General features: G+C 46.6%; 1 protein-coding gene across 1 annotated transcript in view; it reads left to right on the forward strand.

The window, feature by feature from the left end:
- Positions 1–17476, forward strand: part of PCSK6 (proprotein convertase subtilisin/kexin type 6) — a 77077-nt gene that overhangs the window by 27669 nt on the left and 31932 nt on the right. Inside the window, exons 9-11 of the mRNA XM_044445005.1 lie at positions 2282–2385; positions 6996–7113; positions 13368–13556. Coding sequence (XP_044300940.1) covers positions 2282–2385; positions 6996–7113; positions 13368–13556 — 411 coding nt within the window. The remainder of the gene's footprint in view (positions 1–2281; positions 2386–6995; positions 7114–13367; positions 13557–17476) is intronic.

The raw sequence follows: 17476 nt of genomic DNA on the forward strand, positions 1-17476 counted from the left end.
GTGAGCACAAAGTGGAAAGGAAGGGCCTTGTAAGCTGCTCTGGGTTTCATGCAAGAGGAAAATGTAATGCTAAATGAAATAATAAAATGAACAGTACCATTTTTTGGCTGGACTAAGAACCCTGAATAGAATGTTTGATTTCAATGATTTTTGGAGTAGCTGCAACACCAACACATTCAGCAGCTTTGAGTATCTGAATAGGGCATTATGGATGCTGCTATAAAAGGCACATTGGTTATAACACCGGGTACAACATGTTCATGTGTGTGCTTTTATGTGTATTTGCATTAGAGGCCGGATGCTCCTGTCAGCATCACCCAGAAATCCTAACTCCTGGACACCCAGGGGAGGAAACCTAGCATGCATGTGTGCATAATAACATGATTTTAGGCAGACTCAAAAGGGCAAAGCAAAACAGGGTTTCACCAGTGACTAATTCCAGAAGGCTAGCAAGTAGAGAAAGAAAGAAGTTTTGCCATATCTTAAAGACCAACAGATTTGCTTGTAGGGAAAGTTTTCATAGATTTGAATCCACCCAGTCAGAAGTGCTTCCATCTAATATGCAACTAAACTGTAGTCTATCGGAATTTATATGCCGTAATGAAATAGTCTTTTTTCCTTTGCTGGAAGCAAGAGAAAACCCCTGCTGGATTGAACCAAAGGCCTGTCTAGTCCAGGAGCTTGTTCCCAATGGAGGCCCACAAGCAGGGCATGGGGACAATTGTCCTCTCCCATAGTTCTTCCCCATCCTTGGAGACAGAGTGCCCCGAATCCTGGAGATGCTGTAGAACCATCATAATCAGCAGCAAGTGATAGCTTTAACCTCCCTGAATGTGTCTTACTCCCTTTAAAACACATATGAAAATGTAAGAGTCTCATATCAGAGGCTTTAGCTGATGCTCTGCCCAGGCCTTGTCTCTGATACCTGGGGCCAGATAGAACATACCCAGTTGCCCTTCTAAAAGTTTAGCTGCCATCATTTCCTTTCTGATAGGCTTCCGTGGCACCCCGAAAACCTCGCTGTTCCACTGAGGAGGGCATATAAGGGTCCACGGCATTGCTAAAAATTATCTCCCTCCTTTCTTTGATGTAAAGCTGGTCTTTGACTTCCCAGCTCATTTTATTTTTAGAATGGGAGGGGAAAAATGAAGCCAGAGCTCAGACTGCTGACTACTTTTAATGCTCCCATGCTGTGTCATTGGCTCTTCTTGCTAATATATTGTTGGCTGCTGTGAGCTCACAGTGGCATAGAGAATTCATTTGTTACTTTATTGTGACTGAAGATGCGGAAATGTCTTGCCAACATGAGGAGAGTTTGGCAACTTCAGTCTTCCCTCACCACCCTGCCTCTGCATTTGAAGATAGATTGTCTCTATTTTAAAACACATGTTGTGTGAATGCAGTTTAAAGAAAGTTCGTTACAAATCAACTAGAGAAGGTTAGGCCTGTAAATTTGGAATGGTTTAGCTCATTGCCATAAAATGCACCATTAAATATCCAGGACTAGGCATGTTAAGTAATGCTGGTGCTCCAATGTTTTGTTTTACTGCCAGAGAGAAAATTAGCTGAGATCTTCTATCGCTAAATACTTTGATAGAATTATAAAATGGACACTCTAGATGCTTTAAGGAATGCCTGCGGGGCAAATGTAAGGCAGGAAAATGCAATGGTGTGGAACTGCATTGTTTCCAAATTAGACTGGGGCTAATATGCTTCTTGCCATCACTCCGGAAAGGTCAAAGTGAACTGTTTACAGGGGAAAGCGACCTTGTTAACTCTCCTTGTTCCCTTGTCAGCTTTTGATTCCATTGATTCCCTTGACCAAGATATCCTGCTAGATCAACTTGGTAAGTTAGGTATTGTGTCACAGTGGTTCTGGTTTTACCTATGGGTCCATTTCAGAGAATAACATTGGGTCATTATTCCTCAGACCACCGGCGATTGAGGTAGGGGTACCATTCTGTCCCCAGTCTTGTTTTACATCTGTATGAAGCTACTGGGAATTGTCATCTGGGGAGACAGATGGCACACAACTCCATCTCCCTAAGACAACTGAATAAGGAGATGCTGAGCAAGTCCTTGTTCAGAGTTCAGATTCAGTGGTAGGCTGGCTGAAGACCAATTAACTGAAGTCGAGCCCTGGCAAGAAGGAGATCCTGTGAGTGCCGCTGCTGCTTAGACTCCCTTTGGCCGGCCTCTTTCAAAATCCTACCAACAACACAGCCAAGACTTGCTGCATCATATGTGTATTTTTTTCTGTCCTTCCTTCCATGGCCTTTAGCCCTTTGCTGACCTGGCGAGATGTACAGCATCTACTGGTTAAAACTTCTCGACCAGTGCACCTCTTGGCCCCTGACTGGAAAACAAATGGAGCTGGACGTCGAGGTGAGACAATGTGAATATGTATTTGTCTGGGAGATCTTCCCAAGGAAATCCTTGACTCGCAACAAGAGGTGATTTTGGATTTACTGTAATTGTTGGATTGCTATTTAATAGGAATCCATGGATACATTTGGTTCCATGTTCAGTTATCTTGAAAATTCACAGTTTAAGCATCTGTTTTCTTATCCTCATCTGAGCTAAAAAGGTATACTCTAATTATTAATCAGTCTTTAGACAATGCTTTGTGCATCTTCAGTAAAGCCTTGTTAGTGGTATTGTTCATTGTTGAAGATGGGAACTGGAGATTAACAGATAGCCATTCCTTTTATTTATTCTCTATCTCTTTCTATAAATAAAATTATGATTGCAGTCCAGTTAAATGTGAATAAATTAAAACTCTTATGATTTGATCTAACAATTCAAATTTGCATATGGGTAAAAACAGTATTCCGGGGCAAGAAGCATTTTTCTTTGGTTTAAGATAATGCACACATCTGCCATTGCAGGCATCCTTTTAAAGGTTGCCCAATTGGAGGCACTCCTTGCACTGGTTCCAATCCTTCCTGGCTATCCAGAAGGTAGTGCTGGGAGATCGCTGCTCTGTCATGGGGTTCCGGAGGGCTCAGTACTGTCCCCCATGCTTTTCAACATCTACATGAAATCACTGGGAGAGGTCATCCGGAGGTTTGGGCTGAGGAGTCAGCAATATGCTGGCAACACTCAGCTCTCCTCGTTTACACTGGTCTCCATGTTGAACCCATGTCTGAGTTTGTTCATGGACTGGATGAGGACCAATAAGCCGAAACTCAGTCCAGACAAGACAGAAGTTCTGTTGGTTGACAATCTGCCTGACTGATTAGATAGGGTTGCACTTCCCATAAAGAACAGGGTCCTCAGCTTGGGGGTGCTGCTGGACCCAAAACTATCCTTGGAGTCCCAAGTGGACTTGGTGGCCAGGAGTGCCTTTTCCCAGCTGTGGCAAATGCAGTGAGTGTGGCCTCATCTTGATAGCCAGAGCCTGGCCGTGGTTACTCATGTGCTGGTAACATCCTGACTGGATCACTGTAATGTGCTGTACATAGGGCTGCCTTTGAAGGTGGTCCAGAGACTTCAACTGGCCCAAGATAGGGCTGCGCATCTGGTGTCAAGTATCAGTTTGTGAACCCATATAACACCTATATAAATTGAACTGATTGCCTGTTGAAGCCCAGGACCAATTTAAAGCACTTTTAACAACTATAGTGCTTTTAACATACAAAGCCCTAAATGACTTGGGACCTGGTTACTTGAGGGAGTGCCTTTCCCATATACACCTACCTGCCCAGTGATAAAGGCAGTAGAAGGGATGGCAATTAGAAGGAGGGCCTTTTCAGTGGCTGCCCCCCAGCTTGGGAATGGGCCTCCTGGAGAGGTCCACCAGGTGCTGTCACTACGTTCATTTTGCCAGGCAAAAACTGTTCTCTTTTGTAGGTATTTTGAGACTTGATTTTACCAACTGGTTGTCTGTAAGAGCTTTCTATTACCAGCAGTCTCCCCCCCCCCCCATAACTAGGAGTTGTAATATTGGTCTATATTTTTATTGTTGTTTGCCATTTAGAGAGCCCTGTTGGGTTATTCAGTGGCCTATCAATTTAAAAATAAATAAAGAATTAATCAACTATTGCCCATATATTCTGTGTGTATCTATATCTGCCTTAGGGATGCTGGAGAATTTTGTTCCATCTGCATTATTAAGCAAAACTAACTTATTCATAATTCACTGACTCATGCACAGATCAGAATGCAGTTGCTCTTCATATGCAGCTTTTTAAAAATGTATACATAAATGCATACTTTAGTCAACATGTGTATAAATATTACATTTTAGTGAAAAAGTGTACAATTTAAATGCAAATGCTTGCATTTTTAAAAAAGAAAAAAAAATCACAGAAAATCATATGGACCAGAAGTCATTGGAAACTGACCCAAACTTGAACTAGAGAGATCCAACCATTCACCCTCACTCTTGCGCTCTGTCTCTGTGCATGTGCTTGTGTGCCTACATCTCTTCATATCTGTATGTATATGTATCTCAAAAAGAAGCTGGACATTTCTGACTGAAGTTAATTACACTGGCTCAGTCCTGACACCACTTCAAGCCATGGATTAGAACTGAAATTGTGCTTGGAGCTTCCAGTTGCAGGCAGAGCACCCTCCTGAGCTGCTTGCTTGTCTTCTCCCTTTGCTTTCTTCTTCTCTGCACTTGCATTTCTAGGGTGTAGGTGCAAGAGGTTAGGAGGAGATGCCAGTAGCATCATGGTGCTCCAGCAACAGCTGCCGAGAGGTCCTCGATTATCTTTCTGCACACTATCAGTCAGGCTCATTCAACCAATGAAGCAGACCCCTGAATGTAAACACTTGCTTTTTACAAGGAAATCTCACCACTAGGTGAGAGATGCATATCATTCTCTGGAGGTGTCTTATTATTAGAAATGAATCTCCTGATATGGCACTGGTGGAATTAAATTAGAAGTCCAGATCAATATCTGGTAAAGATTGCTGAGCTGAAGAACTCATGTATTCATTTTAAACGGCTCCTTCTATTATTTGCCCTGCAGTCAAGTCAAGGAAAGTGATTATTGGCTGTTCTAAGATCTGATAATCCTCTTAGAATCCCTTTTTATCAATGGGTATTTACAGCCTCCCATCTGCTTCAGCAGGGAAAATCTAAGCTGTGGCAAAAGATGTAAAAGAAAATGGTATTTTCGAGAAGGCTTAACTTAGCTGGATTGAAATGCTGGCTTGCTCTGAGAAATTTCAGCCCTGTTATGTTTTGCTTCATGTGACAAAATATTGTCAAGGTCCAGAACAGACCTTCATCATCAAAATTAAATTCTGCTGCCTGTTTGTCTTCAATAACCTTACAGTAACATAGCAGGCTGTTTCTGAAAAAGAATAAGCTATCACTTCTAGATTTTTCCTTAGAAACTTAAGCCCCCCCCCCCATATATATGTCAAAGGAAGAAACTTGAAAATACTAGGTTTTAGTGATAATAGAGTTTTTTTTTCTGGGCATTTTTACTGTCCAACTGAAAGCACTCAGGGTTTTTTAAGATAGATATTGGTTGATTTTGCTTTAATACAGGTAACATTACCATGCAAGGCTTAGCTTGCACTTTATACTAAAGATACGGTCCAATCCCATTTTGTGACATAATGACATGTTACTATGTAGGATATCACCTGTTTCGTTATTTCAGTGCCCCACATAATAGTATTTGTTTGGTGCAGTAAGTAGACACACAAATATTGTTTGGTACCTATATATTGTACAATATATGTACCAAACTGCTCACTAGTTCAGAGCTTAAATTAGCCCAGTTGCACCTTCTGGTTTAAATCAACGGCATTTCAGATGCATTTGAAACTTCAGCTAAATCAATGATCACAGTTCTTTTCCCTACTAGAACTTCAGAAACTTTTCTTGTGTAAATTTACCATGATTGAAAACTGAGGAACTTGGATTCTAAAAAGACTTTATAAACTTTCCAAAAATACTCACTATGAAATGTGCACTGGCAGCTTTGCACCTGTGAAATTATTTGCTTTGCAGATTTGCTTTAGTTCTGATTCCTGTGGCATCATGAACATATATGAGCCACAACACTTACTCTCTAGTCCAGGATTCTCTACTTGGATGGCAAAATGTCTGCAAGGTCAAGATGTTTCCCACCTCTGAGGTCCTTTAAGGTGGCTGGGGCCTGAATTGCAGCTGTCTTCCCTCCATCACACCTCTCTGAAAACACACACACACACACACCCTGGCTCTGCTCCGACAACAGGGTGAGAACAGAACTGCCTCTTGCCTTGCCAACTTAGCAGCAACTAGTCTGCTCGTCGGGATGACGATTCTACAAGTGTGCCAAAAAAGAGGAAGGGTGCTTTTCAAAGCCTTTCTGTGAGCATGTGCAATGTGAAATTCAGGGCAATGGAGGCAGTTCCGCATTAAGGATTTTTTGCATTTTGACTGTTGAAAAGCAAATGATGGAGTGGCATGTGTTTGTCTTTCACACACTGATTTGTATGCAATTTGCGAGTCAGTGCAGAGTGGTGGTGAAGGCATTGGACTGGGAACCAGGGAGATCCGAGCTGTGGTCCCCACTTGACCAAGAAGCTCATGGGGCAGCTTTGGACGAGGCACTCACTCCCAGCCTAACCTACTTCACATGGTTGGGGCTTGCGGGGACAAAATGGAGCTAGGAAAGCTGCTTTGGGTTCACCACACGAGGAGAAAAGGCATGATACCAATGCAATGTGCTGGTGGTAGTGTTGATGACGAAATCTTTTTTGTTAACTTACTGCACAAACAGGCATGACCACAAGTGGGGAGGGGGCAGAGGAATATTGCAAAAAGTGGGGTAGAAAGATACACAGGAAGAAAAGCGAGTGGAGGTGGCAATAAGAGAAAATAAATAAGGGGGAGACCACAACATCAGAAGGGATCCAAAGGAGCTTGAGTCTGGGAAAGCTGCAAAATAGTTTCATGCTTCTGATTTAAAGCCTGTCTTCATAGGCTGTGAACAATGCCAGTTCTTTGCTAAACTCGTGAGTCTCTGAGGCACCTGTCTTTTCAGTTAGCCATTTGTACGGATTTGGGCTGGTCGATGCAGAAGCTCTTGCTGTCGAAGCGAAGAGGTGGCGGACGGTCCCTGCCCAGCATGTTTGTGTTGGAACCTCTAATAAGAAACCTTGGTGAGTGTTAATGCAGGTTAGCTTGTCTTTTTCAGCAGAGCAAAAAAGTGTGTTGCACTTTTTTTTACAGATGACCCCATGGACAGCTTCTTCTGGGAAATGAGAGGGGCTAGTTCAGGTCCCCTTCAGACAGGCAACTCTGCCCCCACTCCCAACTGTGTGGGGGAATTGGCAGTGCCTGTGCTGTAGTGCTCATCGAAGAAGAGGGGAGAACTCAGAACTGCCATTTTCCTTTGTATATGTGCCTTCCATGGCTTGGTTCTAACATAATGCACAATCAGGGTTGGTGCTACCTGTGGTTTGATTCCTTAACCCTGGTCCAATTCTGATATTTAGCAGCTTGTGTTTCCTGCACTGTTGGGAAGGAACACAAGAAGCTGCCTTCTATTAAATCTGCCCTATAGTCTGTCAGTATTGACTCGGGCTGGTAGCAGCTGTCCAAAGTTTCTGGCAGGAGTATTTCCAGCCCTAGCTGGCATTGCGGGGATGGAACTTGGGACCTCCTGCATGCAAAACAGATGCTTGACAACTGAGGTGGAGCTCAGTGCCGAGGCGGGCGATCGCCTTGCCAGGAAGTGGAGAACGTGTGGAGACTTTCCAGTGCAACCACTAATGGCTAAATGTGCTGTCTTGCTCAGCTGTGTGGACAGTTTAGGTTAACCTTCCCAGATGGGTGACAAGAGAGTAAGGACAACATTCTCTCTCTCTCTCTCCATCCCACTCAAGCTGTCTCTCCCACTGCCATGTGCCTGCTTCTTTTCTGCTTTTAGGCTCAGGGCAACAGAGCAGAAATAGCAGGCAAGAGGAGGTCCATTGACAGGCATGCCCAGGGCTAGCGGCCTCGTTCCTCTTGCAATGGCAGAACTGCGGGAGCATCTGAAACTGGAAGGCAAGGACTCCCCTGCAACTGAAGGATATAATATAACCAATAATCACTTTTAAAGAAGAAGAGAGCACCTTTTCTCCTTTTGGCTCATGGCCCATCACATCTATTGACTGGGAATTTGCTTTTTGGCACATTAGCCCTCATGCAGGCAAAATGCTACATGCCCACACAAAAAGGAGGCATCAGCAGGCCTGGGAGAATTCTAAGACTGGTGAAAGCGCAGGCAAGCTTTAGAAAGAAGACCACATCAAGGCCATGGCTGATCAAAACAATCCAGTGAGGCCTGAACATGCTCAGAGGGGAAAGAAGGTGCTTGGCTGTTTGCACCGGGGATGCAGATGGAACGTGGAAAACTTGCGTGGAAGGGAAATGGAGCAGAGGGGCTAGAACTCCGAGTAGGATCTCACCTTTCTGCAAGACTAGGGTGCAGGCCCGTCTTGTTAATAATAAACCTGGTAAGGGTCAGAAGCAAGCTAAGTGCATTTTAGAATGCATGGCTGTGTCCAGTGAGATGGAAGAATCCTGGCAACAGATGAAAAGCGACAGCATCCTCACTGGGGTTTAGCAGGCTCCTTTGTGTAGCTTGGCCCAAGCACAGTATCTGCAAGCGTCTAGTCGTGGAACTCTGAGCTTACTTCGGCGGGCTTATTCCTGGAAGGGCTACAAAGACAGACATATTCCTAGATGATTTCTCCTCCTCCTCCTCCTCCTCACTTGACATTTTCATTGTTTCTTTTTCTTTAGAAGTTTGTTTTCTGATGGGACAGCCCAGTGCAACTTTTGTCTTGACAACTGGTTCTAATTACTGAATGCATAAACTTTTTTTGAACTCTGAGAATGACTGGAAGTTGGTTCAGCTTTGCCTTGATCTGTGTTCCTGCTTGTGCAAGCAGCATCCCTCTCCATCCCGCCTGTTCTGGGGAGGGTTTGCTTAGAACAGCAACAACAGCAAAAGGACTCATTAGAAGTTAGGCAAACAGGGCCCCAGTTTCTGTGCACCAGTGTTCTTGCGTGGGTGTTGCTTAAGTGTAAGTGTATAAGATGTGCCGGATCTAAAGAGCCAGTGTGGTGTAGTCATCCTAGAACTCCTGGGCAGACTTGAGGCTTAGTTTTTGCTAGAACGTAAGTTGCCAGAACATAGTTTACTAGAACATTAGTTGCACCGGCTGCTGAGGAGCTGGGTGGGAGGAGGTCTTGCCCCCATCCTGCTGGAGGAATCCTGTGGGCAGCTGATTTGTCACTGTGTGTATGGAGTGCTGGACTAGACAAACCTTTGGTCTGATCCAGCGGGGCTTTTCTTACATTCTTAGAAAGTAGGCATGCCTCAAATGGAGCCAGGCTGCAAAAAATGTACACTCAAAACTAATGAATTTCAAGCACAGTAATTTGTTCTGAGTGCCAGTACTGAATGGTGCTCACAGGCCTTTTAGGCTAAAGTCCACTGCTGGTTGCTTAAAGCTTTCTTCATTTCATCAGTATAATTTTGTGGCTGCTCGTTAAACTAATCAGTGTCAGAAATCCTTGCTGATCTATTGCAAGTCACCCAGAGATTTTCTTGTAGATCAGCCTTGTCTTTTGTCCACTTCTAAATTAAAGTGTTGGACTGGGGAGCTCTGAAGTTCAGTGAACAACCATGGACCAGTCTGTGTGTCTCTGAGCCCAAGCTACCTCACAAGGTTGCGAGCATAAAATGAAGGAAGACTGCCCTGAGCTTTTTGGAGAAAAAGAAAAATGGGGTGGAGGAATTACCCCATTCAATAAAGAGAATCCTTTGTTTATAGAGCACCTAAGAGCACTCCCCCTGTCGAGTTGCTGCCCACTGGAAGGAAACCCCAAATGCCGGAGGCTTCCCAGTCTCCAGGGCCCTGGTGGCCTGCTGCTTGCAGGGCAGGAGGAGTGATGGAGGAGATTTTGGCTTCCCTATCCTCTTTTTTGGGCTGCTTCTGAGCCTACCTAGAGGAGGCCTGCTGGCAGGAGCGGCCACTGAACTTTCGGTACTCTGGCCTTTCCCATCTCCCCACCCACCGGGATGCTCCCTTGTGACTCTGGAGGTCCCCTGAAGCAGTTCTTGCCACGTCAGAAGGCGAATGCAGGGGTTCCTCCCTTCCATCCAGCTCCCCGCAGCTGTTGTGGAAAGACAGCCATGAAAAGCATGAGGTGTCCATGCAGACATGCAAACTGTTCCTCTGGATCTCCACCAAATCTAACTGCAAGACAGCAAATCTAGTTAGTCTTCTGACTGAAGAAGCGGCTACACAGGCAGTGCCAAGCCAAGTTACCTGAGGCCACTCTGGTGAGAGTGGAGATCCTACGTGATGTCCGCTCTATGAGCTGTTTGCCTGGTGTACAACCTTGGACCTAAAGCATCAGGGCATCCCGGCTCAGATAAAGCCTAGCTTATGACTTCTCAACCATCCTACTCTGCTGGGGAAAATATGCAATTGGCTTTGGAAGTGGGAAGCCATGGCTGGAAGTTAGGTTATCCTCACTGGAAATTATGTTATCCTCACTGTGACCAGCTGTGGAATGGAAGATTCCAACGCTCATTAACACCATTGCCGGATGGTCTGCAGGTCACGCTGGAGATTTATTACTGGCATTCTGGAATGAGAATGAGCCAAGGAAAAACTGGTGAAGAGATGTCCAAGAGAATAACAAATAATGGAGAGAGTGTGAACAAGTGAGAGAGAGAGCGAGTGATAGAGAGGGAGGGAGAGCAGTCTGGAGGCAAATAGACTACTATATATAACGTTAGGTAGATGGGCAGGCGAGTGGGAGAGAGGGAAGGGCTAATTCAAGGTGAACCTGTGCCTGATGACGTGGCTCGGACTGAACAGCCAGGTCAGAGTGAGAGAGGCTTCATATGGGTTGGTAGGTCCTTATTGATCCCTTGGTATCACCTGATGGCCAGAGGGGCAGTACTGCAGCTCTTTTCAGCAGCAGCACTGAAGCACAGAGGAAAACTGGTAAGGCGAGGCCCATGTGAGTGAGCGCCTGGCACTGCTTATTCAGATCCCCTCTTTCGAAACCCCAGGCCATTGCTGCACCTTCGTGAAGGGAACAGAGCCCATAAACTTGTTTGCACTTGGTGCGTATCCATTTTAAAAAGTTGTTATATGCCATGGTGGGCATAGAAGCTCTGATCTGTACACAGAGAAATCCTCACTCCTTTCAGCAAAGCATATTTGCTCCCTGGGAATATTTGCTTTTATGTTCATAGCTGAGCCCACCAATGTTTCAGTGGGGGAGTCCACACAGGCAAGAGCGTTGTGTTTCAGTGCAGCTATGGGGTTCCAGGCTGGGTGGAAGCCCCCTCATTTCAGCAGGAAGCATGTCCGCACAAGAGGCCAGGAACTGGTTGCAAATGCGGCTTCCTCAGCCTTATGTAGCGCGCCCATTTGCTGGATCAGGAGGCTAGGGCTGACTCCCACCTCGAGGAGGAGGATGTGGGGCAGCCCTGCATCCTGAAGTCTGTTTGCATTGCATGCAAATAATATTTTGTGGTCTCCTTGTAAAAATTAGAAAACAAAGCGCCATCCCGGGAAATGACATCACTGTTTATGGCTTTCATCGTTTCTTCCTTTATGAGTAAGGCAAATAAAAGACAGACGGCAGAATCCTCATGAGGGTCCTCTGCCACATGTGCTTGTAGCGTCCTCAGAACAAGTCTGGGATCGACGTGCGTTTCCCTCCCAGTAAATTAGGCGTCGGCAACAAGTGCTGGACCCTCTGCTGGGAGTCGGCTTGTTAGCAGTGGGTGGTGCCTGCAGGGGAAGACAATGGTCTTGGAAAGTATGACGTCTTCTCTGCAGGAGAGCCAAGAGTGCTGTAGAGACCGGCTGCCCTCCTCACGGGGGATATTGCATCTGCTGCGGTGGGCCTTTTCATTTCACAGCAAAGGAGTCCAAAAAGCAGCTCTGGGGACAGGCCTTTGTCCACTCCTGGCCCAAATGGCAAAGCTGGTCCAGGCCTGGCCACCCAGCGGTGTAGCAAGCACTAGACTGCAGGGCCAAGCCCAGGGCCCCCAGGGCCCAGTCACCACCCAGAGAGTGATGGAGACAGTGACAAACAGGCCGGGCATTGGCTCCACTCCCTGGAATAGCATTTTCTTCATTTTAAATAGTTGAGCCAACATATATGCAGTGTGACTGATTTAATTTGGCTTTAAATCAGGTGGGTACCTCTTCCAGATTTCATTTTGGAGTCGCTCTCAAGGCCCATGTGTCAGTGCTGGGGGAAGCCAAAGGCAAAAGGGCTGGGGACGAACAACCGGAAAGGGTTCGCATTTCACATTTCTGTACCAGCATATTGTGACTTGAAACTCCTAATTAAGCCTTTGGAGAAACATTCTGAGCTTTTAGAAAGGTGCTGAGGGACTGCACAAAATGTTTTTAGAAAGTGGGGACTGGGAGACCAACAAATGACTGGTAGTTGGGGAGAAGGAAGTGGTCCCCAGGGAGAGGTGGGGCCTTCCAAGGAGCCCCAGAGGGCTTGATTGGGTTCTCTGGAGGCCCAGAGCTGGTCCCAGCCCAGTCCAAGGCTCAGCACCTCTATTGTTAATATATATTAAACTTTTCTAAAAGAAGGATAGATGCAATTCCTGAATAATTGTGTTTCGCCTGAGAGCAGTGGAAGCAAACATCATTTTATCTCAGTAGTGCTTTGCTTTAAACAAGTTCAAAATATGTAATCGCACTTACTCATAGTATTAGTATTAATATTACTATGAGTATTGTTTTAATCAGAAACAGTTGTAAAACATGGGATAGCAGCATGGGGGTTCATAACTTTATCCTGCAACTTGACCATCTGAAGGAGGGCTTTTCTAAGAACATTGAGTCTGGGGCTAAACTTGCTTGGCAGCATCACTGCTGTGTACTTCCTAAGTATAAATAAATCAGCAATCTTAACAATTCCAGTTAGCAATACAAACTGTTCTTGAAGCTGGACCTGGTGAAATTTAGTTGTTGTTGTGATGTGCCGTCAAGTTATCAGTAACTTACAGTGACCCTCTGGAAGCCCTCCAAAACATCCTGCCCAAGATAGCCCTGCTAGCTCTTCTAAATTCAGGGCTGTGGCTTTCTTTATGGAATCCTTCCATCTCATAATTAGCCTTCCTGTTGTTCTTCTGCCTTCTACTTTCCCTAGCATGATGGTCTTCTCCAGGGAGTCTTGCCTTCTCATGATGTGCTCAAAGTATCACAGCCTCAGTTCTGCCATTTTTGCTTCCAGGGAAGGCTCTGGCTCAAAAAGTTTAGTTAACCACTCAAAACTCTCATTCAAGGCACTTTGTCTGAGGGGGAGCCCATCCCACAAGGATTTTCACCTCCAGCTTTCTGTAGGTTCTCCTTTATTTCTAATCCTTTAGGTTCATCCCCACCAACAAGACTCTGCGGACAGCGACTGTAACTAGTGCCTGTGTGGACCACCCCAATCATCACGTAGCCTACCTGGAGCACGTTGTCGTCCGAGTGTCTATCGCACACCCTCGACGGGGAGACCTTCAGATAAACCTGACTTCTCCTTCAGGAACAAAGTCCCAGCTCTTGGTCAGGAGGTGAGCTCCACTGAATCTCTCTGCCATCATGCAGTTGTGCTCTGGAACATTTGCAGCCACCAAAGGCTATGGCAAGGGGGCTGAACAAGTCTTATTGGGACTCGCTCTGATGAGATGGCCAGTTCTTTATCCTGCTGTTGAAATCTTGCTAGAGGACAGACCACCACAGACTCAAGCTCTGCTGGGCTCACACAGGGATGCTGGCCATCCAGGAAGAACCATCTCTGCTTTCAGTTGGGCTCAGAGCGAGCCTCTGGTCAGCCTGGGGCCCATGAGATCTCTGAGGCTCAGAGGAATGTCAGAGGAACTTGGAAGCTCACTTCCATGGAGGTTTTTTCAGCATGGAGAAGTCTTCATGGAAATAGAGAGATCCAAATGTGGAAAAGAGAAGAGAAAGAAGCCCAGCCTCCTATGTTTGTATGATATAAACTATCTTGTAGCAAGGCATGTTAATTCCTACGAGCTTAAGGCCATTAAGGACTAAGCCAAAGGGGCAGAAACCCCAGACTAATCTGGCCTGCACAGCTTCTTGGACTCCTCCTGGTGGCAAGACCCACCCCCTGGAGGAATCCTCTGGGAGGGCAGCCCCTGCCACTGCTGTCTACGATTGGAGATGTTTGTGAGGATTCTCCTGCTGTTTTCCAGTCTCCCTTTGGAAACAGTGATGGGAGAAAGAGGCGGCAGTGCCCAGAGTCCTCTGTTTCCCCTGCATGTGGCTGAGTCTCTTTCTGCATGGCCCTCCTCGCCTCTTTCCCACCATGGGGGAAGGCAACAGGGTGGACTAAGCAGTGGAGTCCCTTTCAGTCTTGCCATAGAAGCAAGGGGACCTCGCACGCTTCTCTCTTGGGAGTCATCCCCCCCCCCCCCCGCAGGCTAGGAAGCCTGGTCCCCAGCTGAAGTGGTGAGTGGAAGGTCCAGACAGATGTCGTGCCACAGCCACCTGACAGTATAGCACCTGCCGAGGGCTTGGTGAAGGGTAGTTTGCCATCACATGGATCTTCTTGAGAGGGCATGGGCCTCTGCAGGAGAAGCTGTGGGATCCTTCCTGCTAAGTCCCCCGGATGATGATTCTGCACTTGTCTCATTGGGCCAGGCGGCAGCATGCCTCAAATTCATAGTCCTTGTGAGCAGTGGTAGGAACCATGGCAATAGGGAGTCTGCAGGGAGTCACGTGCCCACAGGGAGATGGGTAAGGCAGAAGCAGGCAGCTGTAAGGAGACTGGAAACCAAGATGGGAGTCCTCATGGCTCCTGGAGTACAAGAGTCTGAGGCTGCAGGGAATGAAATTCAGGGCAGGGCGTATTTGCAGTTCTCTGCTGGCTCTCACTCCTCTTCTCTTCCCACATAAGGGCAGTGTAACGAGGCCCTGGTTACACATTATATCCACATTACATAGTGTGGTTATCGCTCACCACGGAAATCCAATGACGCTCGGCAAACGGCTGCAGTACATTTTGTGATTCCTGTTTTCAACCACATAAACAGGCTATTTTCTTCTTGCTTTCCTCGAATTCCTGCCTTGTGATTTGGACATGAGCGATCCAGTGGAAAATAATATGTTATAGGGAATTGCATAGCGTTTTTCCAGCTGTGACTTCACTCACCATGAACACGAACAGGAGGTCTTTATTGTTCTTTTGGATTTTCTTTTTTAAAGATGCTGTCAGTGCTCAGACTGCCAAGTCTGAATCTGCTAATCCAAACAGGCAGCGAGTACCTTCTTGATACGAGCTGCTATACGGCAGAGTTAAACATTGTGGGCGGTATGTTTGCAAAAAGCAGTTGCGCACAGCTGGGAGTGTACACGTGCGCATTAGAGCTGGAGTGAATGTCCTCCGTTTTCCTCCCCTTTCCCAAAATGTTTTGCCTCCCAATTTTGATAGCCATGAATCCTTGCGTTTGCAGATGAGATGAAATTTGCACTACGAATTGCCTGTGCTTAATACCCAGTAAGACCGGGCATGAAAACATGTTGGGTTTGCAGCTTTTTCAGACTTCTAGCAATGCATGTGTATCTGGAAATGGAAGCTTGTTTGCACCCGTTCCTTGGTTCAGGACTGGAATACGAGGAAAGGCTTACTAAGGTCATGGCAGGTTATGAGACTAAGACATGAATATGATAGCAAATGCTAGAAGCCCCATTTTGAGTCACTCCTGTGCGTGTACAAAGATAGCCTGAACAGTCAGAGATGAAGCATGTGCATCGATCAGCTTGGTTTGGCTCTCATTGATTTTCTGTCTGTGGTGTTCCCTGAAGAAGAGCATTTTGCTTGAAATCCAGTGGGAGCTGGAATTGCTTCAGTAAATCTTGGCTCCCATCGATGCAGCTTCTCAGAGCATGATAGGGCTGTCCTGGGGCCAGAATCTGGACTCAGAACATGGGACACCAGCAGTGACTTTAACCCTCTTCAGCAGGGAGGGGGTGGCACTGCCAGAACTGCCCGTAGCTGAATTGGGTCTGGTGATGCCAACAGCAGCACACATTCCAACTGTGGAGGGGCGTGCACTTCCGTTGCAAGCAGGATCATGCCCCCAGGGATAGGGGGTGCATGATTCTGCTTCCAAGCAAGGCTTTGTTTCCTTTTTTTGTTCTGCTGCCACCACAGCAAGCAGCAACACACTGAGTGGCAGCAGCACCCCCGCAACAAAGCCAGGGGGCTGCATGTGGCTCACAGGCTGCACATTGCCCACGCCTGTTCGGAAAACAGAGAGGCCAGAGGGCGGCGTTGGCAGGCTGGACACCCCCCGGTACTGGGCTTCTCGGGCAGCACCTGAGCTCTGCCAGTCTGGCCTGTTACAAGCTGGTTGAGGTTTGATCTATCCACTTTTTCTACTGTTAGCATTTTCCCCTGTCTCCCTGAAAGACTGATGCAGCTTTTTAAACTACACTTACAAGCTCTAAAAGATTAAAGGGACTCTCCGTGTTTAACTACTTTGAAGGCTGGTGTTTATATATCAATAATTGGATGCCATATGCATTGCTATGGAACTTTTTCCTCATATGCAGAGTTGAAAATTTAATATCTGGCAGGCAGTCCTGAGGTTTGCTTATTTGATATGCATTGTGTCATTGCATTTCATCTTGTTGTTTATGTGTGCGTATTGCTGTTCTTATTATTGACCCACAAGTGCCAGAGAAGTGTGCTCCTGTCAGGGAGTGGTGTATGGGCTCTTTGCATAGCATAGTCAGAAGCTAAATGCACGAGTTTCTTTGTCCTTTAGCAATTGCAGGCCCTTTTCAGAAGTGGTCATTCTCTGGCCTAGCAGTACTGTTGAGTTTTTCAGTCACTGCTGATACGTAGAATGCTGCGACCGCAGGGTAAGAGATTTCTGGGAACGACTGGGTTTAGGATTCAGAGTTGCCTGTCGCAGTGCATCACGGTGCACTTGCTGTACAACAGGCCTGTGGGAAATGAGTTCTGTGAGGGACTGAGACTCTTTAGCTTGGCTAAGAGAAGGCTGAAAGGACACGGGCTAGCACTGAAAGGCTGTGCCATAGGAAGGGGGCCAAGGCTTGTTCTCTGTCGCCCCACAAGACATAGAAACAGAGCGAGTCAGAAGGAACCTCCTGGGCCATCTAGTCTGACCTCCGGCACCAGCCGGCTCCGCTCACGACATGCCCACCATGTGGACGTCCAGCCTATCCTTGAACACCCACACCGATGGGGCCTCAACCACCTCTCGTGGAAGCCCATTCCACACCCTTGGGGTCCTGACTGTCAGGAAGTGCTTCCTGGCATCTAAATGGAACCTTGGCTCCCTGAGCCAAATTTGCTCTGTTGCAGCGCATCGTGCCTTCCTCTGCAGGGGAGAACAGGTCTCTACCCATCTCCGTGTGACACCCCCTCACATACCTGTATGTCGCCAACATATCCCCTCTGAGTCTCCTCTTCTCCAGGCTGAAGAGACCCAGTTCCCTC

The sequence above is a fragment of the Varanus komodoensis genome, unplaced genomic scaffold, assembly GCF_004798865.1.
Source record: "Varanus komodoensis strain SLA01 unplaced genomic scaffold, ASM479886v1 scaffold46_3, whole genome shotgun sequence".
Classification (NCBI taxonomy): domain Eukaryota; kingdom Metazoa; phylum Chordata; class Lepidosauria; order Squamata; family Varanidae; genus Varanus; species Varanus komodoensis.